This window comes from Planococcus citri, chromosome 3, assembly GCF_950023065.1.
Source record: "Planococcus citri chromosome 3, ihPlaCitr1.1, whole genome shotgun sequence".
In the NCBI taxonomy this organism is placed as follows: Eukaryota; Metazoa; Arthropoda; class Insecta; order Hemiptera; family Pseudococcidae; genus Planococcus; species Planococcus citri.
Window position 1 is genome coordinate 30,358,196 of NC_088679.1, and position 26,824 is coordinate 30,385,019.

Here is a 26,824-nt window from a genome sequence, read left to right on the forward strand (position 1 = left end):
GAGCATATTCACTCATTTCAACACACAAAATCTAAATAACCTCTCATTCTATTTTTTTTTAAAATCCAAAATGAAATCAAATGTAAACAAATGACTCATTCATTCCTGAAAATGATTGATTTTACTCGAAAAATGGTCTCTATTCTCGATAATTTCAACAAAAACGAAAAAAGTTGATAAAAATATTGATGTTTTTTCGATTTAAATCGATAATTGATTTCGAGCAAACTCATTCATTCGAACACACTTTCTCAAGAATGATCGAGATACCAAAAAAAAATCGACACAATTTTTTTTCTACATAAGTCCATAATTGGATGAAATAATGTTAAAAAATGATTAATTCATTATTAGAAATTACAGTCGATTTCAATCGAAAATAATCTCGATTTTCAATAATTTTAAAAAACAAAAAAGTAGAGAGAAAAGTCGTGATTATTTTCTGATTAGAATCGATAATTGATTAAAACGAGCATAAATTTAATCTGAACAATTTTAACAATAATCGAGACAGATAAAAAAATCAACTTTCGACTTTTTTTAAAATTTAAATTCAATTTTTTTTAAAATTTATTTTTAAAAATTGCAATAGATTTTTCTCGAAAAGTAATCTCGATTTTCAACAATTTCAAAATGAAAAAAGTCGAGGAAAATCGTGATAACTTTTCTGATCAGAATCGATAATCGATACAGAGCAAACTTACTCATTTGAACAATATCAACAGTGATCAATATTCGACAAAATCTATGTAATTTTCAAATTTTTTTTCGAAATCCGAATCAAAGGTCAAATTTAAAATTATTTATTTGAGTAATTTTAAAAAATTATTGCGATTTATGTATTTCACTCGAAAAATGATCTCGATTTTAACAAATTTCAAATACGAAAAAAGTCGTGTTCATTTTAATGAATTTCAAGTGTAATTACGAACTAATCGAAAAAAATCGACAAAATCCAATGAATTTACATTTTTTTTCAAAATCCAATCAATTGAAAAATAATCGACAAAATTGAACAATTTTCAATTCTGCATCGAAATAATATCATTTTTTTTTAAAATCTAAATGTGTAGATTAAGTATATTTTTGAAAGTCACAATCGATTTTGCTCAAAAAATGTCTTCGATTTTCAACGCTTCAAAAACGAAATGTTGAGAAAAACTGAAAACATTTTCCGATCAGAATCAATAATCGGAACTGGGCGTTTGTAAAATAATTTCAATTAGCAGTTGAAATATGGAACGAAAAAATCGAGATCATTATTTCTTAGAATTGCGTTTTAAAAACGATAAAAGTACGTTTCTATAAACGAAAAGCAATAATCACTTCGAGGAAATAATCTTATACAACGGTGGTGGAAAATTTTGACGAACGATGAATAACGCTTCGTATATGTACCTATTTAATTCGAGCTGAGAAAATCTCACGCTAATGAAAATTTATTCTCGTTAATTAGCTTCCTCGGATCAAGTTATTTCTTTTTTTCAATATTCTTCTAGCAGCAAAAACCGATTTTGTCGATAAAAACACATCTATTTCGCGTGAAACTCGTACGATGAAAATAAACAGAATAAATTAGAGACGACGAAACAAGCGATGATTTTAAATGTTCAGGTTGACTATTTCATGCAAATTTTATGCAAAATGTATGACGTTTTGAATATTTAACTCATCTTTCGATCTAAATAACAGAAGATCAATTCGAGGTACCTATTTTGTACTTTACCATCCCCTCCATCTCCATACAAAGTTCTCTGCCAGCCACGATTATCACAATTATAAAATAATTTGAAATCACATAAACTTTTCTCACGGTTAATATAAACATAGATATTAAATTCACATTTTTCTATTGAGATGACCTAAAAGAGGTTCTAATGATCGAAACCCCTGATAAATTCCGATCCCCAGACCCCCTTTTTATATCAAATCATTCCTCTAAACCAACAGTAATATATTAAATTCAACTAAAGACTAGATCACCACATTACATCTCGTTGACCACTTGCAAAAATGGAAATTATTCATTAAAAGTTACTAAACTTGGGCAGTACTGACAGATGAACAAGATGCAGCGAAGAGAAAATAAAAAAATAATTTAAAATGCTGATTTCACGCATAAAAAAAGGAACTTTTTTCTCAAAAATTAAAAAAAAAACACATCGAATTAGGCTATAAACCAAAAAAAAAAATTGAAAAATTCAAATAAAATCAAAAGCCTAATTTATGACTAGTTTACCCTCCCAAACTTATTAAAAAAAAATTGTTTGAAATTATTAGCATTACTACAAAACACGAATAATAAAAATAACATTAAAAAACATAAAATACACAACTAAAAAAAATAAAGCTTAATTTAAGAAAAAAAAGAACACACGCAGTGTTTCGAAAAAAAAGGTAAAAAAATGAAAAATTATTTTAATTCCTGATTAAATTCGTATTATTTTATCGCAATATTTCTTGCAACAACAACTTTAATACGATTCGATCGTTGATCAGTTTTGTTTATTTATAATATTGAATTGAAATCCTCTTCGTATCAATCGATAAATTGAAATTGGGGGTAGGTACGATATTGCTTAAAAATAAGGCCTTTTTTCAACGATTTTTAATAAAAAAAAAAGAAGATTAGAACACTCGCGAAAATTTTACCTTTTTTCTCGCTATTAAATGCTATCATGGTAATTAAACTTTGAAAAGGAGAGGGAAAAAAACAACACATACTTGACATACAGACTCGAAAAAATGTTCGTCGTTAAAAAATATAACTTACACGCTACTCGAGCGTATTGAATTAATCCGATTCAGAATCGGATAAGTGATGCAAATCGACATAATTTAAAATGGCACGATATAAGAATTCGTACTGAGCCTGTAAACAAAAAAAAACGAAAACACGAGTGAGTAAATTTCATCATCATTAATGAGTTCTTTTATTCTTCAATTTTCTACGCTAACTACGTAGGTATGTATATGTAATTTTGGGCATAAACTTACAAAAGCTGTCAGCATTCCTTGCCTCTGAGACCTTAACTTTCTCGCGACGTTGACAACATCGACACGTCGTTCAGTTTTCAACTGTTGAGCTAGAATACTTAAAGCGACGAACATAGAACTACGATCAGATCCTAGTTCGCAATGTATAACGATAGGACCGGGTCCGGCATTGACGGCGTGCTGAGTGGCGTGATCCATGAGCTCGATCAGACCTCGAGTAACCTCAGGTACTTCGCCTTCGACAGTTGGCCAGCCATTATATTGGTATTGAGTGACGACTAGATTATCATCGGTTTTTACATTCGCTATGTAGAATTCACGTCTGGTGTAGTAAGGGCAACTTTCGCTTTGGAGATGTTTAACGCTGATGTTGCCGTGGACCGTTTCGTCATCGGGCCAATATCGGCCTGTTTTCTTTTGACCGTCTGATGATGACTGAAAAAATAAACGAAAAAATTAATTTCAAATGTATGATACGGGTAATCGAAGGGATATAGCTGGTTGAAAATTGACATGGACAGGTTACGAAGGTCATTTTACAAGAGGGGGGTCTTCTTCTCCTTTCTTACTTATTTCTTTTCAAAATACGAAATTCTTTTTAAAAAACATGTAAAAAAATGGAAATAAAATTTCTCGAGCCCAAAATTCCTTTCCAAAAATTTTTCGCCCTTGCAATTTTTCCCAATGGCTTCAAACAGGCAACCTGGTAAGTTTTCGAAATGAAAAAAAAAGTTTTAGAATAATTCTCATTTTTTAAATTTTTTGTTTTTGTATTTTAGACTTTAGACTCAATTTCAGTTTTTTCGCTTCATTTTCCAATTTTATAAGTTTTCAGGTATTTTTCAGTTTTTATTGTTCGATTTCTCCAGTTTCAGTTTTCTAATCTCAGTTTTAGCATTTTCTGTAAAGTTTATCAAACGCTTTTCAAGCCAGAAAGGTAATTCATTTTATTTAACGTCAAAAAATCAATTAAACGGAAAAAATGCCAGTGGGATTTTTTTCAATTCTTAGCTTTTGTGTTTCTATTTCAGTTTTATGAAGTTTTTTCGTTTCATTTTCCACTTTTAGTTTTCAGTTTTGCATTATTCAATTTTTTCAGTTTCAGTTTTGTCATTTTCGGTCAAGTTTTCAGAAAGTCTGTAATGTCAGGAAGATTCCTGATGTTCAATTTCACTGCCAAAAAAATAAATAAAACTGAAAAAATTCCAATTTCAGTTTTTTTTTAATTTATTGGTTAAAATTTTTTGTAATGTTTGAATTTTGGTTTCAGTTTTTTCAATTTTCTGTTTTTATATAAGTTGAATTAGCGTTAGTTTTAGATTTTTGTTTTCAGTTTTCTTTCATCAATTTTTCCAACTCAACTTTGGCCATTTTCTTTCTGTCGAACTTTAAAGAATAATGTACTTAATGCTAAAAGTGTTAAAAAATTTTTTTTTGTGAAAAAAGAGAAAAAATAGAAAAATGTTAGTTTTAGTCGAAAAAAGAAATAAAACTGGAACAATTTCAGTTTCAGTTATAATTTTTCAATTTACAGTTACTTATTGTATTTCAATTTTAGTTTTTTCGTTCTACTTTCAGAGTCGTATCAACTTTTGCAGACTTGCACCAGCCCTCAAAACGATAAAATCCAAAAAATACGCTTATAAATCACCGAAATACAACCAATTTAATACAAGTGCAGGTTTTCGAAATTTTTCAGCCTTTTAAATTTTGCGAGAGCTGGTCAGTATTTAATCATTCAAAAAAATATACATATATTTAAAAAATGAGGGAAAAAATGAAAATCTACTCAAAATAACATAGATATTTTTCGAATTTTAACGAACAAATGAGCAAGGCGAATCACATTCGAGTAAAATCTTACCGTAGATGACAACATGACAATAGTGGAAATATTTTGTTCGGATATCATTCGCCAAAAATCAGCCACAGTTACATCTAATATCGGATCTTGAGTAATTATGAATGATTCGCTGTTATCATATCCCTGAAAAAAAGGTGGTCAAAAAATATTATCATTGGGAAAAAATTGTGAATTCGGTTATCATTCACCATAGATATCAGTTTACCTCGATAAAGGACGCGTTAATATACGTGGAATGTTCTCGTCCTGGAATGGGTGTCAGTATCACTCGATTTCTATCGAACGGAATGATTGAGGTTGATCTATTTTTAGTGGCATTTTCCGGCGCAGTACCGACCGCTGATGATTTATGTTCGTGCGAGTTTACAGTAAAAGTTAATTTCTACAAATGAAAAAAAAAATTAATGAAAAATATTGTAAACATTGAAGCTGACACACGTGACACGTGTACAAACTATAAAATTTACTTCGAATTCTTCTTCCAGTCTAGATTTCAGTTTGCCGTTATCAGATTGTTTCATTTTTTCTACCGTTGGTTTCAAATTCTTCGCTTTGATTTCGGTGTTTCCAAACTGAGCGTACTCTACTAACGCTCTATATACAAAAATGTATTGTTTCTACATCGAAAAAAAAACAAAGCGTAAAAATATAATAAAAATCATAATTTACGATAGAAATAATTTTTTATAATCAAGTCGAATACCGTACCAACGACTGAACTAAGAAATTCCTTTGATGTCTTAGATCACAAATTGTATTGAATATTAACACCTGGCCCTCGCTGTCCAATTGCTGGAGCAACGAATCAATAGCCACCAATGTACCAGTTCTACCGACACCGGCGCTGAAAAAAAAAGTTTATTATAAAATGAAACTAAAGCACAAGTACGACTTTTATTCATTATTCGAGCATACCTGCAATGTACTAAAATAGGTCCTTTTTCTAACGAATACGCTTCGTTGACACGCCATATGAATTTTAATATACCGGAGGGATGTTCTGGAGCTTGGAAATCTTTCCACATAAGGAAATGGTACTGGAATATACTTCTTTCTTCCGGTTCACGAGTTTGTCCGGCCACTTCGCGGACCATTTTTAATTCTCGGACGACGTAATCTAGACGAATAGAATAAAATTAGATACCGTACATCGAAATACTTCAAGAGTTTTGAATTCAACTGCACATACCCGAATATCGTTTCTCGCTCACGTAGTGAATCGTTATATCAGCGTAGGTTTTCTTTTCTTCTTCTTTATCGGGCCAATACTTGGCGCATTTCATTTTATTATATTCTTCCAAGTTGGTCAACATCAAGACGATTTGTAAATGTTGTTCCCAAATCATACGCCAGAAATCACAAACGGTGTTTTCCATGGGACCTAAAAGTTGCACATAATTTTATATTAGTTTTGAATTTCAAACGGTTTTGGTAAAATATTTGAGCAATTATTATTACTCGTACCTTGGGCGCAGATAAATTTCTTCCTTTCTTTGTAACTTATCACGAAATTAGCGTTAATATAGTCTGATCCGATGATACCGTCGATTTGCGATAATTTCACTCTCGTTTGATCGTATGCCTTGATATCGGGGTATCGATTTTTACAAGTGTTTTCACGAGCCTCCGATGCTTTCGTGGTACGATCGGTGAATCGGTCTGGCAGCATCTGCAAGATGATATAGAAAATCACAGAATTACTCACAGCTCCGAAATAATCTCAATACAATGAACAAATGAAAACTTTCAATTCGAAAAACACACCTCAAATTCTTGTTCGAATCCATAATCCGAATCCTTGGCCAGTTCGGCAAACGCGGCCAACAAGGCGGTCTTGGAAATAGGTAGCACTTCCGGCGGACTTGACAAAACTGGCATATGGCTACCACGTAAAGAGCGGCACCAGCGTCTAGAAAATATGATACTTCATTCAGTACAAACGATTAACTGCAGTTCTTATATTATTCGCGCACCCTGCGGAACTCGCTCACCTGAACGAATTTCGTAGCGTCATTTCAACACCTTGAGCTTCGGCCACTTGCTTGGTGTAATGTTGCAGCAGACAGAACGCAGCCAGCATCATTATCGATATTACAATCATTCCGCATAGAATCTGAAAAGAGATATTCTGAAGTGTGACGTGAAGACAAACACGTCAACGAGAAAAATCCCTATTAGCTCTTTCAAAATTTGATGTTTCCTTTTCTCCTTCGCAATAATTCAACCAACAACAACTCTACTTCTACTACATCACATTGCACTCTTCTACATATGTATGTATTATTCATGCAGTATGCGAACATTACGCGCATATCACACGCGTTTAGTATTAATTACCTGCAGTAATATGGCCGCAGCGTCATCGGATTCTTCTGAAAGATCAGGACCCGGTTGTAAAATGCTGAAGTAAGGGCTATAGCCCGGGATAAACTGGCCATCACCATGCACTGTGAACATAATCACAAAACACTCGTGAGTATGTACGTTTATGAAATATCAATCGCCAATACATTTTAAAAATGCAGCTAGGTCTTTTAGCATGAACTATAATGGCGACTCGGATTAGTTAACTGAATTTACAAATTTACTGTTTTTGGTGATTTATGCTTTTTTTTTAAAAAAAAAAAGTACGTACTTGATCAGTAAAAATGATCAAAATAAGTTCTAAAACTGATATTAATTCCCCAAATCCAAATTTCACCATTTCCAGCCATTCTGGAGCCTCCAGCGCAATTTTTCAATTTCACCAGAATTTTGAATATGCTCCAGAAGGCGTGAATATGAAGTTGGGAGGCTAAAAATCGAGTTTTGCGTTGTACTCGACCTGTTCAACGAGTTTATCTACATTTGAGCCCATTTTGGGAGGGACACCTCAAGAGTGGGTTTTTGACCAAATTTTTACATAAGGAAAATGGTCAAAAATCAAAAATTTTCCATACGCGAGAAAATTTTTGAAATTTGCGCGAATCGCTTTATTTTGACCAGAACTAACCCCCCGAAGGTGAATTTCGCCATTTCAAGTCATTCTGGAGCTTCCAGCGTGATTTTCAATTTCTCCAGGATTTTGAATTTGTTCTAGAAGGCGTGAATATGAAGTTGGGCAGCAAAAAATCGAGTTGTGTGTTATATTCGACCTGTTTAACGAGTTTTTCCACATTTGAGCCGATTTTGGGAGTGACACCTCAAGAGTGGTTTTTTGACCTAATTTATACATAAGGAAAATGGTCAAAAATCAAAAATTTCCCATACGCGAGAAAATTTTTGAAATTTATTTGCGCGAATCGCTTTATTTTGACCAGAACTAACCCCCCGAGAGCGAATTGTGCAATTTCCAGCGATTCTGGAGAAATTGAAAATCACGCTGGAGGCTCCAGAATGGCTGGAAATGATGAAATTTGGATTTGGGGAATTAATATCAGTTTTAGAACTTATTTTGATAATTTTTACTGATCAAGTACCTACGTACTTTTTAAAAAAAGCATAAATCACCAAAAACAGTTGATTTTGAATTTTCAGACGTTCGTCAAAAATCGAAAAATGATGTTGCGCTGCTGAAAATTTGGTTTTGGGGGCTTTAGACTATGCTCTTTCTAAAAATTGCGGCCTTGTTCAAATCAGAAAATGACACTTCAAGAGGTTTCTTTGTGATAGTAATATCAACTTCCCCAAACCAAATTACATAATTTCCGGTCATTCAGATCCCTCCAGCGAGGCGTGATTTTCAATTTTTCCAGAATTTTGAAATTTTTTCAGATGATATGAAAATTAATAATTTGGACAGCTAAAAATCGAGTTACGGCTTATTCTCGGCCTATTTAAAGTAGTTATCCAGAGTTGAGTCGATTTCAAGTCGGACACCTCCTTTTTGAACCAGAATATTTCTGATGAGAAAAATGATAAAAATCAAAAGTTAATTATTGATGAAGAAATTTTTTGAAATTAGCGCCAAGGGCTGTATCTTTTCAGAAATTATGTTCTCGAATCCTAATTTCACCATTTTGAGCAATTCTGGAGCATCCAGTACCGTAGTACAATAAATTTTAGATTTCTCCAGAATCTTAAAATTTCTCCAAAAAGGGCTAAGCCATCGCTCGATTGAAAAATGATCGATTTTGAATTTTATAAAATTCGCGAAGAATCAAAAAATCAATTCGTACAGCCGAAAGTTTGGTTATGGAGGTTTCAGATCGTGCTGTTTACAAAATTCAAGGTGTCGTGTTTGTTTATTTTTGGAGGGAACATGATTGAAAAATTCCAGCAGCTCAAATCGATTTTTCCAATTTTGAAACCCACTTTTTAAAGTAAAAATAACAGAATAAAGAGAGTATTCCGACATACTCGAATGTCAAACACATCTTAAAATATTTCTCTACCCACCCTTCAGCTAAAACTAATACCAAACAACGAACCGGTGACTAAAACGAATCCGGTATAATTGCTGTTTCTATCCAATGTGCCATCGTAAGGGGTAGCACTTTTGGCCTCGGCTCCTGCATCTTCAGCGACAAATTTCTCATTCAGATAATTAGAATCTTCGGTCAAATTTATCGACTGCGTGGATGTATCTTGCTTGGCAGGAATAGCTGTCGGTTCAGGAACAATTGATAATTTCGGCGGCGTATACGGACACTTGCTACACGTCGCATTACTATAATTGCCGGTGAATTTTTGGTCACCTAATACGATGTGTTTTTGTACGAGTGTTTTACTGCAAAGAGACAACCATAATAAATAATCTGCGTACAGTGTAGGTAGGTATCGTAGAACGAACTGATCGGACAAGGACAACTTACTTATCGGTAATATCGGCGATATAAGCGGCATGTCCGCCTTCGAGAATATTATGAACGTATTGGTACGAATACACGGGTATACTTCGAGGATCACCCAATTCTTCAATACGTTGTTGAGGTTTCAATTTCACCACAAATACTCTGCAAGAAGATAACCAAATGTCACAAGTTGACATAAATCTACGTGGTCGTCATCTTAAACAGAAAATCTCATCATACCTGACACAACATATAACTCCATTTCTCTGGTTTATATTTCCCATATTGAGTTTAAAGTACCATTGTCCTTTTTCTTCCATCTTGGACCACTGGAACGCCAAATCACTCGGTGGAGCAGGTGACATGAAGCAATCACGAGCTGCTGGAATACCCGAACCTCTGGATCTGGTCACTGCTGATACTGAAACCCTGTTTGGTCATAACGACGGTGTTATTTTTCATCATCAGAATTCAGAATAGGTACGCACGAGAAGAGCGAAATTATTTGTATTTCGAACTCGAGAATTCAAATACACTCACGTGTAATTTGTATTCGGATTTAGATTTTCAAACTGGGTGCTTTTCTGATCGGTTTTGACGTGTTTCTGTTTAGGACCATAGGTGTAACTGTCTGAGGTACCGTTTTCGTTTATGTATTTCGCAGCGCCTTGTAACACGATCTAAAGAAAAAATATTTTTAAAACAACCATTTTTATCAATACGCTGACTAGTGGCTACTCGAAATCATTTTCAACAGGTTTTAATGACTTACGTTGTAACGATCAATTTCTCCATTCGGGTTTGTCGGCTGCGTCCAATTTACAAACACTTTTCCTTGCATAGACTCTATATCGTAGGTACAATTCAGCATTACATTTTCTGGAGGACCCGCCTCTGTAAAATGAAAATGATTAATTTCGCATTGCGAATTAATTCATAAAATCAAAGATATGATGCATTATTATGAAATAAATTCAAGATAACGAAAGAAAAGATTTCAAAAATGAAACCACGAAAGTGCCACCCTCCTTCCCCTAATCAAAAATATTTGAAAATACTATTTAGCTTTCAAAAAATGAGATCAGTTTTTTTTGGCAGGAAACGTTATTTGATAATTTCAACCTTGGAGAGAAAGGAGATGTTGGGTCAAAATTTGTTCATGTCAAAAAAAAAGTCTTTAAAATTCATTTTAATGATTTTATCGTGGTTTTGAAGAATCTGCGCGAAATTTGATACAATTTTCATGATGTTTTAATGACTGCATCACTTCTAAGCGGAAATACCAAGTTTTCACCGGAAACAGAATAACGATAAAGGAAAATTCAGTAGGTAGGTAAACAATGAAATTCTACTCGATTAAATCAAACATTTATATGTACATTATCTGAACATTGAACAAAATAATTCGTGGTTTACAGATTTCAGAATCTGTTTTTTTTTTTTTTTTTGTTTTGTTTGTAACATGCACATAACTTGGACAGTATGCAGATGCACTGAAAACAACCCGCTAGCTTTAGGTATCACTGTCACAGCAACTTTGTCGTTGTACCTGCGATAATATTCTCGATGAATAATTTCCTGCCCCCTCCCTTTACCCATTCGAAAGTACCCCAAAAAATATTGAAAAACTCACCAATTTCCTCAGACAATAAATTCGATACGTTTAAAATGAAAATGAAAATGAAAATCGAAGATTTCATCGCCGAATCACAATTATTATCGAAAAACAAAGTAAATTTAGACGACGACTATTACAAAAATTCATCGGGAAACCGAATGGCTAGTTTTTCAAAACGCGCAATAATTTTTATCAAATTCAGAACGTTTCAAACTGTACGCTTTTTATTAGCTAGTACACGGACATCAAAAAAACATCAATTCAGGATCTGACTAACCGCAATAACAATCTCATTTCCTTCGTAAGAGAATGTCACTTGTCAGACAATTTTTTTCAAATCCCCACTTTCCCCTTCCACACCAGCTCGTTTTTTTTCTCATCGCGATAGGTGATGGAAAAAAATCACGTAAATAATCATAAACTTGATAGTCGTTATGACGCAATGAGAAGCGAACATTCGCGATATCAATTTTTTTCCGATTTTTATTTATTGACAACGCGTAAAAAAATAAGATTCAAATATTTTCAAATGTAGGTGTGTAGTGTACTTGATTGTCGGATGTGATTATACCGAAAAGACCAAAGAAAATAGAGCGAAAGAAAAAAATTCAGTTTCGAGTACATACTTTTATACTCTATGTAAACTAATCGTAACGTTGGACGGACATGTGTTTGTATTTTTCTACCTAACAAGCGAACTGATTGCGAGCCGAGGGGAAAAATTCCTCCCCACCTAGCGAGCGAACTATACGAGGAGAAAGTTTAAACCCACGTACGAATTTCGTAGAAAATTTAACCAACAGATAAATCACGTTTTGAATCGCGGAGGGAAGGTTTTCAGCGCCAAAGATACGACATCGTTGATTTATGAGTCGACAGTCGAGTAATCGTAATGCAAACAAAAATCGTCTTACCACCATCCATCGTGGTTCCAACCACCAGCTTGGACCAATCGCCGCATTCGTTGGTGTACTTATTACAGGCCATCACCTGAGAGGGAAAAAAATCATCATCGTTACGTAGACAAAATTAATATGTAATCGTATTTATTTGAAATCTGCTCGGTTGAAAGTATGTACAATCCAAGCTCAGTATCACTTACTTGAAAGGAATAATTGGTGGCACTATCGAGATTCGTGAATACGTAACTGAAATCCGAATACACGGCTGTTTCTTCATTTTTATCGAATTTATTTTTCATCAGAACTTTATAAAAATGCACATCTTTCTTCATCTCATTTTGAGGGATAACCCAACCGATATTTATAGAATGAGGTCCGGTCCCTTTGATGGTCACATCCGGAGTAAATTTGTTATCTGAAACGATTCGGATTATTATTGAAATTGAAGTTAGTGAATTTTTAATGATCGGAAATTAGAATCCAATGGATTGCCCTGCCTAAAGAAAACAAAAAAGGGGCCAATCCTTCAAAATTGAATTGAAGAGGAAGTGAATTATGCCTTAGGGAGTACTTTCAACTTCAAATCCAAAATTTGAACTACTTCGGTCCCATAAGGCCCGAGTTCGTCAAAATATTTGAATCATGGAAGGGAGTTACTTGATAAAAACCAAAAATTCTTACGAATAAACATGAGAGTCAAAAGTTCCACGAATTTTTGATTAGGACTCCATTAAAACTAGGACGTTGATTTTTTTTTTTTTAAATCGAAAGCTCTCAACGAGTACTTTACATGAAAAATATATCGAGAAGCCAATTTGGATTTTAAGAGCCTAAAATTTGTGGTAAGGGATCCTAAAATTAAAATCCAAAAATGTTGAAAAAATGTATTTTTTAAAATTGCGTTTCAACCTCAAATATAAAATTTGAACGGATTTGGTCTCATCTAGGAGCCGAGATATGCGCCAGTTTTTGGACTCCCTACAACGTTCTATGAATTTTCATTCAACTAAGGAGCTGATTTCTTTCAAATTGAAAGCTCTTATTTAGTACTTTGCCGGAAAAATATATCGAAGAGCCTATCTTTACTTTCAGAGTCCTACATTTGGGCGAAGGAGGTCCTATAGCATCAACCCTTGTATAACCAGCAAAAGCAAAAAATTTCAAAATTTCGAAAAAAATATACTAACCAAATTTTCCAAACTAAATAGGTAATTTCATTTTTAAAATAATTTTTCTACCTTACAAAAATAAAAATGTGTCAAAATCCCAAAGAACCTGGTTCATTTTTATTTTTACCAGTTTTTTGAGGTTTTTTTTGCGGGGGGGGGGGGGGGGGGCTAAAAAATGGAGAAGTGTTTTTTCATCTAGAAATCACAATCTAACTCTAAAAACACCCTTCTTTCCGATCATTATCCGCCAATTCATCATTCGAAATCCCCCCACCCCAAATGCTCAAAGATTAATGGATTTTCAAAAACTTTTGCCTTTGCTCGACTCGGGTCACTTTCCACACGTTGTCAAAAAACTTCAATTTCTAGAAAACTGTCATACCTAATCAGCAAAACTCACCATTATCGAACGTGGTAACATTAACACTGGCATCCTCTCCGGAACCGAGTAAACTTCTAACTTGTATTTTAAATTGATAGGTCGTATTTGGCTCTAAATTTTTAATGATACAACTATTTTTTTCTCCGTTAATTTGTTCTCCGTAATAAGTCCATGATCCGGGATCAGTACCGACAACTTTTTTCATCTGTAAAAATGTGATAAAATGCGTTATTTATTTATTATTTTTTTTCGTATCTCATTTGACGATAATCGCAAAAAAAAATACTCTGACGAACCTGAACCCAGTATTCGGTGATATTTGAATTACCATCGTCAATCGTCCAATTCATGAACACGGTTTTTGCGCCTGTGGGTATTACTTTCTTTAGGGTTATACTAGGTGCGCCTGTAAACAAAATATCAATGAAGTGAAAATTTTTTCGACCATCGTGTGATGTAATTTGATTCATGTTTTAGTCAAACGAATCGGTTGATGATATAATAATTTAAATGGAGTAATTTCGTATGATTTTACATACAAAAATGTGTAAAAATTTATCGTAATTATTTCACTTACTCAGAACATATAGAATATTTTCCTTTTTAGGTCCATTTTCCACGGAGCAAAAAAAGGCCACTTTTTTGTATTGAAAATCTCGCCACGTTAGTGTTGAATTAACGTTTCCATTATCTAGTTTTTTCTGCGAGTAATCACTGAAAAAAAAAAAAAAAACAGATATAATTTAATTAAACTATTTTATTACAACAGGGTGAAGTCGAGCTTTGACCCATACGGAGGTTTTTGAAATTGTTTAATGAAATTGAACTTTTTAATTCCTGCTCGGAATAGCTCGAGAATAAAGCCTCACACAAGATATAAATCGCTCTTGAATGGCAACGAAATTTCTCGCTCCATAATTCGATATCTTTCAATTTTTTCGTATAGGATTCAACGTATTCCTCATTCATAAATTATTGGGAAAAATTTGAAATTTTGAGAAATCAAAGAAAATTATGCCTAGAGATCCCTTCAATGCATTTTTCACTCTCATTTTCCTACTGGTGGGAGCAAGATGCGAGGGTGGGGATAAAAATTACCATTTTTTTGATCTAAAAATAGATATTATGTTTCTACATCGATCTTACCTTGGTCGTAAACTGAGCAAATCGTTGCCCTCTCGTCGACTCCAAGTCACCTGATATTCGCCAGGTCCGCTGAATTCGCACCAGAATTCGGCGACGGTACTCGTATCCGGCTTAATCCTCAAATCTCCCGAGCTGTTCACCAATCTAATTGGCTCTATAAACCGATTAAAATCGTTAGTAATTTCGCAGCTGTGGATACTGAAATTCTAAAGCAAAACTACAATTGCGATAAAAATGAGTAATAATTCACCCTGAACGTTCAATGCGAATGAATTAGACGCGTAGATCTTATCATCTGAACTCCTCGCATGACACGAATAATTCGCAGAATCGGTTTTATTTACACATTTTATACTCAAAACGAAGCATAATGACGATGGCGACGATTTACATTCCTTGCCCGATTCTTCCAGAATTCTGAGAAAGTCACAAAAATAAATGAAAAATATTAGTAAAATGATGAGGTAAGCATTTTTTTTTTGAAAAAAAAAATCATCGAAAAAGGCTCCGTAGGATCCGATTAAATATTGAGATTAAGAAAGTTTGAAGTTGATTGCTTTTAAACTCGTAGGAAAATAATCGATCTTTCGACAATCAGCATCGACAAATTCACACCCTGATATTTTTTTCCTAAGAAAACGTGATGAATTGATGACTAATTGACCAAGTAACCGTACGGTTGACCATTATTGTTCATTATAGAGAGAGACATACAATACGGGCTCACATAGACATACCTAACTTGTACATCATTTATCAGCGTTAATTTTCTCATAAATGTAATCAAATCACGAATATACATAATACTCGTACCGTACCGAGTGGACGATAATTATCTCCAAGTCTCTAAGAAATATCCAGACACAGACAGCAGTGATGCAATTCACAAAAAATTCCCTCAATAGAAACTTTAAACGTAGTTAGGTGAGCGTTTCTTAAAAAATAACGCGAAATGTGAATACCGTTTTTTCGTCATTGTGAGCAAGGGGATGGGGCGGGGAAAATGTATACGTAAGTCTAGAATTTCTTAGAAGTACTCAACAGGTTGCCTTAAAAAGGGTTATAATTGATTCGGCGGGAGGGGGGAGGGTGACTTTAGAGAGAAGGGAAATTTTGGAATGATTTTTTTTTTTTTGCAGAAATATAAGTACTATCCAAATTTTAGCCTACTCAATTGGAGTTGGCGAGCTGTAAAGGTTCACTTGTGAGAGGAACTGAACTTTTGTAGAAATTTGTTCCGAGTCAACGTTTAAGTCAACGTACGAACTTGAGAGGATTTTTCTCCACTCTAATTCGTATTGTAATCTACCTATTATGTATACCGAATGTAACCTACATAGGTAGGTATTTAATGTACTTTATTAATGATATCATTACTACGAAAACGTTCTGCTTCTTTACAACACGATAGATGAGACGTTCAGGATAACTAAGTTCAAAGTACGTAAAGTTCACAAGGTTTACTAAACCCTTCTGGATCAATCGATAAAATATTAATTCGAATATTTAACTATGTAGGTATATAATAGACATGTTACATATCTTCCTGCTCGTTAATTTACTCCTATTTAAAATATTTTTTTTTAAAAAACAGGGATTTTGAGTAATTTTGGCAATTTTGCTAAAAATTGAGAATTCCTGACAATGAATTTGCAAAGTGAAAGACTTCGACAATTTTTCTAAAAAACATAATTTTTTGGAAAATATTGGCAAAAAAGGTACATTTTTTCTCAATTTTGTCAAAAAAGCGAAAATTTTCTACTCGGCAATTTTTAACAATTCCTGCCAAAAACAATAAAACTTGGAATTTTTCGGAAAAAATGAAACTTTTTGGAATTTTTTGCGAAAATGTACAATTTTTAGAAATGCTTAGCAAGAAACAGAGAGGTTTTCGCAGTTTTGAAAAAAAACGTGAGATTGGATACCATTTTAGCAACGAGATTCAGGAAAATTGGATTTTGGGAATTTTTTCAAAAAATAACTTTCGGTTACCTAAATTTTCAAAAAAGTAACCAAAAGTTACTTTTACTTGGTTACTTAAAAAATGGCCTAATATGAGTCATGTTGAAGGCATATAACGGGTTTTTCCCATCATGTTTGTGTACTACACAAATTGCGTTCTCAATTTATATTCGTTGGCATATTTTTAAAATCAAAATTAGGTATACATTAGTTCAAGCAAAATTAAGTGAAGTATGTAGTTCATTCATTACAATCTTATCAGTTATCAGTCGTACAAGAATGGGCCAAAATTCATTCATTAATTCTTACTATCACTAATACTCATCATTCAAAAGATCTTCTAGATAAGGAGGTTAATCATCGGTGTATCCGGCCATCTTCCTGACCTTTCTCCGTAATTTCGTAAGAAATCAACGAAAGAAACAGATGCATTTTTCGATAATTCATAATTATACAATTTGTAAGTAAGTAAGTAAGTACTCAAGTACATACCTACGTCTTTCGAAAGAAGGAATGATTGTAAACGTTTAGTAACTACTAATCAGATAAAATGTAGCTAAAATATTTAAGGATAATTTACAAACGTCTAAGTTCATTAATTCATTATGTACCTAACTACCTAAGTATATAAGATAACCCATGGGTATCCAAGGTTCAAAAAAAGAAAATAATTAGTTCAGTGATTATGGGTAAAATCTCCGTTTCTCTTCATTTTTCTGCAAGACTTTTAGTTCTTCCTAAAAACCAATCAACTGTTGACAAAAAAATGGAAAAAATTTTCAAATTTTTCATCACACATAATCAAAGGGTTAAATGGAAAAAATGATTTGAAAAAAAACGTAAAAAAATCTGTTACAAACTTGTAATTATTTCGACTCTTTATATTTTTTCAAAAAAAGTACAAAGAGCATTCAAATTTGAAAAAATTGAAAAAATGAAAAAAATTGGCGAGAAAACTGCAATTTTTGGAAACCAATTATGATTCTTTTCATCATATCTGAACAGGTACCTAACTAAATGTTTAGTTTACTCATGCACACACCAGTCTTCTACAATTTTCAAAAAAAGGTTTTCAAATTCATTGATAATATGGGGCATGCAATTTTGGGCTCAAAATAAAATTGAAGGAAAGAGGAATAGTGATACAAATTATTTTCAAGGAGGTAAAATTTTACATATCACAAACCATCAATTCGGTATGCATCTTCTTCAAATTCAAATAATTATGCTTAATCGTTTCGAGGAAATTTCTAATTTTGAAAGGGATAGCAGATGATAAATCAAATTCTATTTCAATTTTCAATATGGTAGTCTAATTTCTTGGAAACTCATCTTTCGAACTGCTCGCAGACGTCAAAGAGCAAAATCGATCATTTCAGATGAAAAAGATTTATGAAGAAAAACAAAATTTTCCATGTGAAAGAGTAATTGCTTTCTTTCTAAAATGGATGTAGAGAAAAAAATTTTAATATGAAAATTGTCAAAAAATAGTTCAACGACCTGTACAAATATTGTGTATCCTATAAATATCAGTTCGAGAAAAAAGTGAAATTTTTATAGCACAAGCATTCGTACAAATATAAAGATCGTCGATAACAATTACACGATAAGTAGATGTCAGTTAAATAAGCACAGCTGACTCGTCCACAATTCCACATATCGTACCTCCAGCCTCATCCCCCTCCTAAAAAGTCTCATACAGGCTTCGCATCTCAAATATCACATACTATACTATACATCCCTACCCTACATGGTATAGTATAGTAAAGTAAAGTACAAGTTCTCCTGTCGTGTGGTTTTTTTTCGGCGGACACTAATTTTAATATCCATTTGGAGTCTGTATGAATTGACGTCTGTAATTATATCAATTAGCTCGCGTTCGTTTGGTCGTCGCTGAAAATTCACACCACGGTCCATTCCTATCTACGTATACTTATTGTTCTAATGCATATAACGAGTAATATTTGTAATCGTATATCCTGTTAATAGATGACACATCACCACGCCTTCCAAGTACTCGATTTATGCAACTAGTGCCCTAATGCAACCTGCATCGAGTATTTTTCAGCGCAATCGTCAATTTTCGATAAGCCATCTGATCTATTCGTACATATTTCAATCCTACCTATTTCGTCTCAGCTATATTTTTTTCTAAATCACTTTTGAAACAATAATCTTTCAACAAAAGATCACGTTGTCTGTATTTCCTGACCGTATTAGCAATATCGTGTATCAGCCCATCGGTCAACTGAAACGTCTCGGAGACTCCTTTGAATATAGTAGTACTATAGATTGAAAGCATTTTTAAAACAACAGCATTCAGCATATTGCACGTGATAATCACGATATTCGCGAAGAGCGACGACATTATTCGCCAGTCAAAGAGCGAGATAACTCGTCAGCATTTTGTTATTATTTCATTACGTGACTTTTCTCTAACACCCTGCTGGTGTGAATTGTCGTTGGTGCTAAAATTCTACATGCAAGATGTGAAACTGATTTCGAGTGATTCACACTAGAGCTGTGGAGCTCACTGCTCAGTCATAGCCGGATCGACCTGAGGACTGAGGAGCAATTCACCCCACCCTACACGTCAGAACAATCAGGATTTAAATTAAGTACACTTCTGCTAAAAAAAAAATTAGGCAGAATTACTTGGCTAAATAAGCGATTTGACTCAATTAAGAAATCTCAAAAGCAACCAAAAAGTGACCAAAACATCATTCTGATCTTTTCACAAGGAAGGCACTCGTATCTAGTAGGGGATGGGTCGTCTTTGACCCTTTTTTTTTGAAAGTTGGAGGGGGATTTGATGAAAAGTTGTACGGATCGAGATTTCGAAAGACTGTATGAAAAATTTCGGATCCCTAAAACTTTCAATTTTCCACTAGGGTTTCAAATTTTTAAATTTACAATAAAAATGAAAAAAAAATATTGTTTTTGTGTTATAAGTAAGTTAATTGATCATTTTTTATCCACTTAAAAAAAAAAGAAAACCGTTCTTGAATTTTTTTTTCATCTTTCCAATGGTTTTTCATCACTTGCAAAAATAATACGATTTTTAAACCTATTCCAAAGTGGTGTAAAATGACCTTAAAATAGTGTAACATTTTCAAAAATGGTTTTCTTACTTCAAAATGGATAGGACATGATCGATTAACACTAAAAAATTTTCGAAAACACTTTTTCATTTTCAATGTAAATTTCAAAATTTTAAACCCAGGTACATAGAAAAATAATGGTTCAAATTGGAGATCCAAAATTTTTATCCCCACTTCCAATTTTCTATAAAAATAAGTCAACGACCAGGGACGTAGCGAAGTGGTTTTGCTGGGGGGGCAAGGATCCTGAGATTCCCAACTAATTTGACTGAAAATTCCCAACTTATTTGATTGAAAATTCCCAAGTTGGATGAAAAAAGAGGGTATTTGAGTTACAAGTAGTAAGGGGATTGTATCATGACATTTTGTAGCCAAAAAATTATAACTTTAAACAAAATTTTAACGTGCTGAACACTCTGGTACGATGAAAAAATTTGAGAAGCTGGTGGTTCTGTTCGGAATGAAATAAAAAATTTGCATTTTTTATAAGCTTTGAATATTATGAGTATTTCTGGAATTTTCTGTTTAACTTTCATATTTTTAAAACTTTTAAAAGCAGCAAGTATTTTGAATGGCCCGAGAGAAGCGAGGGCAAAAGTTTTGGAAAATTTATGATTTGAAAAGTAGAATAACATCAATTTTAATGAAAGAATTCGGTTTTTCTAATCTCAACATTTTTCAAATGCAATCATAGATATTTAAAAATATTGTAACTTTGTAGATGAGAATCAATTTGGGCCGAGCGAAGCGAGGCCAAAAGCTTTGAAAAGTTTGTAGTTCGCAAAGTAGAACAACATCAATTTTAATGTAAGAATTCGGTTTTTCTGATCTCAACTTTCTTTTAATTTTATCAGTGGTTTTGTGAAATTCATAGAGTGAAAAAAATAACTAAATTGGCCTGAGTGAAGCAATGGCAAAAGTTTTGGAAAATATGTGACTTGGAATGGAAAAGTAAAACATCAATTTTAATAAAGGAATCCAGTTTTTCTGGTCTCAATATTTTTCAAATTCAATCATACGTTTCTTGAAATTGTAACTTACAAGGGAGGTGCCCCAGGTGACATGCACCGATTTAAATGATTCTCGCACCATTGGATAGAGGACATCGAACATAGTCTACCACAAAATTTTCAGCTGCTGAAGTTGATATTTCGATTTTTCAGAGCAATTTTTCGGTTTTCACATAGCAATTTTGAAAAATTGGCCGAATATAGTCGGCGGAGGTCGCATACCGAAACCTCCCATATTATTTGGGCATTTCAATACATATGATGAGACTAGCCCACAGTGAAATTTTCAGCTGCTGAAGTTGATATTTGAGCCCTCCAGGGTGATTTTTTGATTTTCACATTGCAATTTGGAAAAATTGGCCAAAAATAGTCGGCGGAGGCCGCATATCGAAACCTCCCATATTATTTGGGCATTTCAATACTTATGATGAGACTAGCCCACGGTGAAATTTTCAGCTGCTGAAGTTGATATTTGAGCCTTCCAGGGCAATTTTTTGATTTTCACATTGCAATTTTGAAAAATTGGCCAAAATTAGTCGGCGGAGGTCGCATACCGAAACCTCCCATATTATTTGGGGATTTCAATACTTATGATGAGACTAGCCCACGGTGAAATTTTCAGCTGCTGAAGTTGATATTTGAGCCTTCCAGGGCAATTTTTTGATTTTCACATTGCAATTTTGAAAAATTGGCCAAAAATAGTCGGCGGAGGTCGCATACCGAAACCTCCAATATTATTTGGGCATTTCAATACATATGATGAGACTAGCCCAGGGTGAAATTTTCAGCTGCTGAAGTTGATATTTGAGCCCTCCAGGACAATTTTTCTATTTTCACATTGCAATTTTGAAAAATTGGCCAAAATTAGTCGGCGGATGTCGCATACCGAAACCTCCCATATTATTTGGGCATTTCAATACTTATGATGAGACTAGCCCACGGTGAATTTTTCAGCTGCTGAAGTTGATATTTGAGCCCTCCAGGGCGATTTTTTGATTTTCACATTGCAATTTGGAAGAATTGGCCAAAAATAGTCGGCGGAGGTCGCATACCGAAACCTCCAATATTATTTGGGCATTTCAATACATATGATGAGACTAGCCCAGGGTGAAATTTTCAGCTGCTGAAGTTGATATTTGAGCCCTCCAGGACAATTTTTCTATTTTCACATTGCAATTTTGAAAAATTGGCCAAAATTAGTCGGCGGATGTCGCATACCGAAACCTCCCATATTATTTGGGCATTTCAATACTTATGATGAGACTAGCCCACGGTGAATTTTTCAGCTGCTGAAGTTGATATTTGAGCCCTCCAGGGCGATTTTTTGATTTTCACATTGCAATTTGGAAGAATTGGCCAAAAATAGTCGGCGGAGGTCGCATACCGAAACCTCCAATATTATTTGGGCATTTCAATACATATGATGAGACTAGCCCACGGTGAAATTTTCAGCTGCTGAAGTTGATATTTGAGCCCTCCAGGACGATTTTTCTATTTTCACAATTGCTATGTGAAAATCGAAAAATTGCTCTGAAAAATCGAAATATCAACTTCAGCAGCTGAAAATTTTGTGGTAGACTATGTTCGATGTCCTCTATCCAATGGTGCAAGAATCATTAAAATCGGTGCATGTCACCTGGGGCACCTCCCTTGTTAGTAGAAACGAATCAAATTGGGTCGAGCGAATCGAGGCTAAAAGCTTTGGAAAAATTGTAATTCAAAAAGTAGAACAATATCAAATTTAATGAAAAAATTCGGTTTTTCTGATCTCAACTTTTTAAGAAATTTATCAATAGTTTTTTGAAATTTGCAAGCGTGAAAAAAAAAAACAAATTGGCCCGAGCGAAGCGAGGGTAAAAGATTTTAAAAATTTGTAATTTCAAGAAGCAAAACAGTTGTAATGTTGACGTGAAAAGGCACAACAATTGCCCGAGCAAAGCGAGGGCAAAAATTTTTGAAAAAAATGTGAATTTTAGTTGGGAAAATCATGGATTTAGAAACTGTTTTGGCTTCAAAAGTTGGGAAAGTTTTCAACTTTGATGATTGTAAGAAATTCTAATATTTGAAAACTCCAAAACTAAAATACTTATTGTCGGAATTTTTGTATTTTCCCAACTTTCTTATATTTCTCACAATTTCCCAACTTTTCCCAACTTTCGCGGAACACTGGGGGGGCAGGCTGCCCCCCCTAGACCCCCCTTCGCTTCGTCCCTGTCAACGACAACAACAACTAGCCATAGTTTCTCAATTAGCACGAAAAATTTCGAACCGGACAAAGCTAGTTCGGGAGATCATGCAAAAATGTATCACCTGCTCAAAACTTCAAGTGCTAAAATACATTTTTTGATTTCATGGTGAATTTATAAAAATCGAATGGCCAAAATGGGAAAAAATCAACTTTTTACCAAGTTGAACTAGAAAGCTGGAATTTGGAGTACAAACTATTTTGGACCCATTGAATCGATTGGGAACAGTTTCAAACTGTTTTGAGAAGTTCTGAAGTCTCGAGCAGATTTTGAAAGTTAAAATTTTACCAAATAAAGTTGAAAAGCTAAAATTCACTCTATATCCCAATTTTCACAACATGCTGAGTTGACTAGAGGTGGTTTCAAGCGTTCTGGAGCCTTCAGCTACATTTTGAAAATATTCTAGTTCATCAAAAAGCGTCATAAAACCGGTTCAAATTTAGCGTGTAAATTTTTTAAATGACGCTGGAGGCTCCAGAACGGCTTGAAACCACTTCTAATCGACGCAGAATGTTGAATTATAGTATAAAACTGTTCGAAACCGTTTTCAATCGATTAAGGGCCGATTCCGCATACTTTATTGCATAAGCAGCAGGCAGAATCCTTGACTAAGATTCACACGTTGCAAGTTTACTTAATTCAAGTACATTTACTTTCAAGTACTTGATCATCTCTGAATAAATAAATTTACTTGTATTTATTATTTTTCGTCGTGAAATAGAATGGATAATCCGTCAATTAATTTAAAAAATCAAGTTACTCGCGGTAGTTGCGGTTGCTTGAATTGAATAAACTAGCAGCGTGTAAACCTTGCTTACCACCAAGCATCTTCAGATCTGGAGATCTACTGAACAGAATTTGATGAAATTTGAAATATATATACTTTGAAACAATTAAAAGAAAATGTCGGATGCGATTTTCATTTGGTTGAGTATTTTTCGCAGAATTTGAAATTGAAAATAAACGAAATTTGAACACTTTTCAATCATTGATAATTCCAAAACTATTCAAGTAATTAAAAATCGCATCCGACATTTTTTTCTAATTGCTTCATAGTATCTATATTTCAAATTTCATCGATTTTCGTCGGATGGATCTCGAGATCTCAACACTCGAAAATCAGGCGGACCGGGAGAACCAAGGAGCAGGTTTCTAAGCAGCTCGAGGGTTGATTCTAATCGTCATAGAAGCTGCTTCTCGAAAAGCAGGGTCAAAATGAACAACGTTTTAGTTTTACATTTTTCATATTTCCGTGACTCAATTTCAAAATTGCGAAAAAAAATCACATGACATCTTTAAACACTGAAAACAAGTTTTACATGTAGACGTACTAAAAATTTTACAAAAATTGTTAATAAACCCACTATAGAAATGATCAAGGAAAAATTATCAACATGAAAACAGGAATTGTGGGTACTTTTTTGGCGACAGGAAATTTGTGCTGGACTGTGAACCTGAGTAGCGAAAGAGAGAAAAATGATAATTTTCTGAATCCCAAGTTGCACAATAGGGGGATGGGGCCAAAACCCCTAATTCTTTGAACTTGGTGATGGAAAAAAAACTAAACGGATTATGTAAGGGGTGGTCCCCTAAAAACAAATATGCATTCATACTATCGGGCCCCTTTGCAAAATTGCATTAAAGGTGCATTTTTGAGCATTTTTATCCATTTTTCCAACTACATTACGTCATGAATCCGCCACAAAGCCAGGTGGCACAATAAAAACCTTCAGCATAAGTAGTGTGAAATATTACGAGTTCAACGACACCTCGTTTTCAAAAATTGGTCATTCAATAATATGTAAGTAGTGCATCGAAAATAAAGTGGCAAAATTCAGCAAGGAGACATCTACCTACACAGATTACGTTATTTCAAAGGTTAAAATTTTTCATCTTTCTGAATTGAAAATCAACTAGAGTTAGTGAATAGTTGACACGTGAGGATATCTTAATCGAATAATAAAAATATGAATAATTCAACGCGTTATGAAATTTATGTGAATCACGTAGGCTCACACAGTGTTGAGCATAATTTTTATCAAATGAATGTATAAAATAGGAGAGTCATTTGACTTCGTTGTTTTTATGTATAGGTAGCTCATTTTCATGAGTAAGGAGAGGATCAGTACATCGTTGATTACTCAGATCAGTTTCTGTTTGTTTGTTTTCATTAGATAAATTCGGAATTTCGGATCCTTTTTCGATGAAGCAGGTATGTAGTGGAGCGTTAGGATGATTCATTACCTGGTGTTATCAAATGTGGTTGTTTCATTGTTCACTAACCAATGAACAATAAGGTCTTCAGGGTTGATTTGAGGAGGTATCAGACACGTTAAAGACACATTGCTGCAAGTTGTGTAGTTATTTCCTCTACCTTCGAGTATTTGAGGAAGTGGTAGTGATTCTGAAACAAAAAATAAATAAATTGTGTTAGTATAAATCAAAAACCAGTGTTATTTTTCTTTCAAAAAAAGTTACGCATATTTCGGAAATGAGTGTTCTCTTATTACTAATGTATAAAATTGTCTTTATTTCAACGAATTTGCGAACTCTGATAATTGGTACATACATAAAGACTTCCGAATCTGACTGGAGGAGTACACACACCTACTCACACCCTTTCTCACTTGAATTCAACTCATTCGCGACTCAGCAACATGAAATCTGTTCACATTGAAATGAAAATACCTCCATCAGATAAATTTAGAATAAAGGCATATAGAAAAAAATTGGCAGGTAAAATAGCAAACATATAGCAAACATATAATTATGAATGTTTTCTGCCAATGAAACACTCTAAAACATAAACAAACGAAGAAATGCCATTCGGCGAGACACGATTACGATTCAAAGAACATGTGTGTTATCACTTGAGGCAATCATAAACACAAAGGTGTGAAATAAGAGCAATAAACGAGTCGCTGATCAATGATAATTTTTCTATATTCTTGGGTAGACTCAAATTAGTATTCTATTAAAATTAAAATCTACGAGCATTCCTTCATTTCCCCATTACATCAACGAAAATATAAACGAAACACTTCCGGTGAGTAACGACTTTTACAAAAATTGAAAAAAGATAGCAGCAGGGAAAGCGGTGTGTGTTATTTCGTCGATAACTATATGAAGAAGTGAAGATAGATTGTAAGAGTAATATTCTAATCACCTTCAGAAGACGTATACAGCGAGTAGAAACAAAGTATCAACCAGCAGACAATAATGGAACGTTGCTCGAACATAATCACAGATTTACATCAAATATAAAAATAAAACTTGTTTGTTGATCATTTAAAATCGATTAGCATCTTAAACATTTAGAATTCCGTAAATAGTAAACGCGCCGGAAACACTAGTTACACCGAATTATAAACACGGCGATAGAAGTAAGAAGCTGAATTTTCAAGCATTTGTACAGCTCGAAACAAATAGACGATATAGAAACAAAAGATTTATAATAACGCCGATTTATTAAACATTATTCACTTCGCAATTGGCAATTATTTCGCACATTCGTATGCACTTCTTTCTCCCGATTAGAATAAAAATGCGACTGCTCTTGAGCCAGAAAATTAGCGTAGGATTAGCTCAAGCTCAAGCTCAACGTGAAGATCAAGACAAAAAGGTGCCGGGCCTCTCGGTTGCCTTATGACGTCAT

General features: G+C 33.9%; 1 protein-coding gene across 4 annotated transcripts; it reads right to left on the reverse strand.

Moving 5' to 3' along the window:
• Positions 1-1,252: 1,252 nt before the first annotated feature.
• On the reverse strand, positions 1,253-26,760 carry Ptp69D (Protein tyrosine phosphatase 69D). 4 transcript variants are annotated; one of them, XM_065357458.1, is made up of 26 exons: positions 26,336-26,760; positions 25,414-25,573; positions 15,101-15,267; positions 14,851-15,004; positions 14,282-14,418; positions 14,001-14,110; positions 13,723-13,909; positions 12,354-12,568; positions 12,166-12,241; positions 10,406-10,527; positions 10,174-10,313; positions 9,874-10,062; positions 9,655-9,795; positions 9,271-9,569; positions 7,199-7,308; positions 6,853-6,989; positions 6,626-6,770; positions 6,326-6,530; positions 6,051-6,242; positions 5,777-5,978; positions 5,570-5,705; positions 5,329-5,478; positions 5,067-5,243; positions 4,862-4,984; positions 2,998-3,432; positions 1,253-2,872 (listed from the first exon to the last, which is right to left on the reverse strand). In XM_065357458.1, exons 1-26 carry the CDS (start codon positions 26,406-26,408, stop codon positions 2,795-2,797), a joined length of 4,260 nt encoding a protein of 1,419 aa, XP_065213530.1. In that variant the 5' UTR covers positions 26,409-26,760; the 3' UTR covers positions 1,253-2,794. The 4 variants fall into 4 exon arrangements, with proteins under 4 accessions (XP_065213530.1, XP_065213531.1, XP_065213527.1 ...); XM_065357459.1 differs by having other exon boundaries at positions 6,853-6,974; positions 26,336-26,759; XM_065357455.1 differs by having other exon boundaries at positions 6,626-6,785; positions 26,336-26,759.
• Positions 26,761-26,824: the final 64 nt, after the last annotated feature.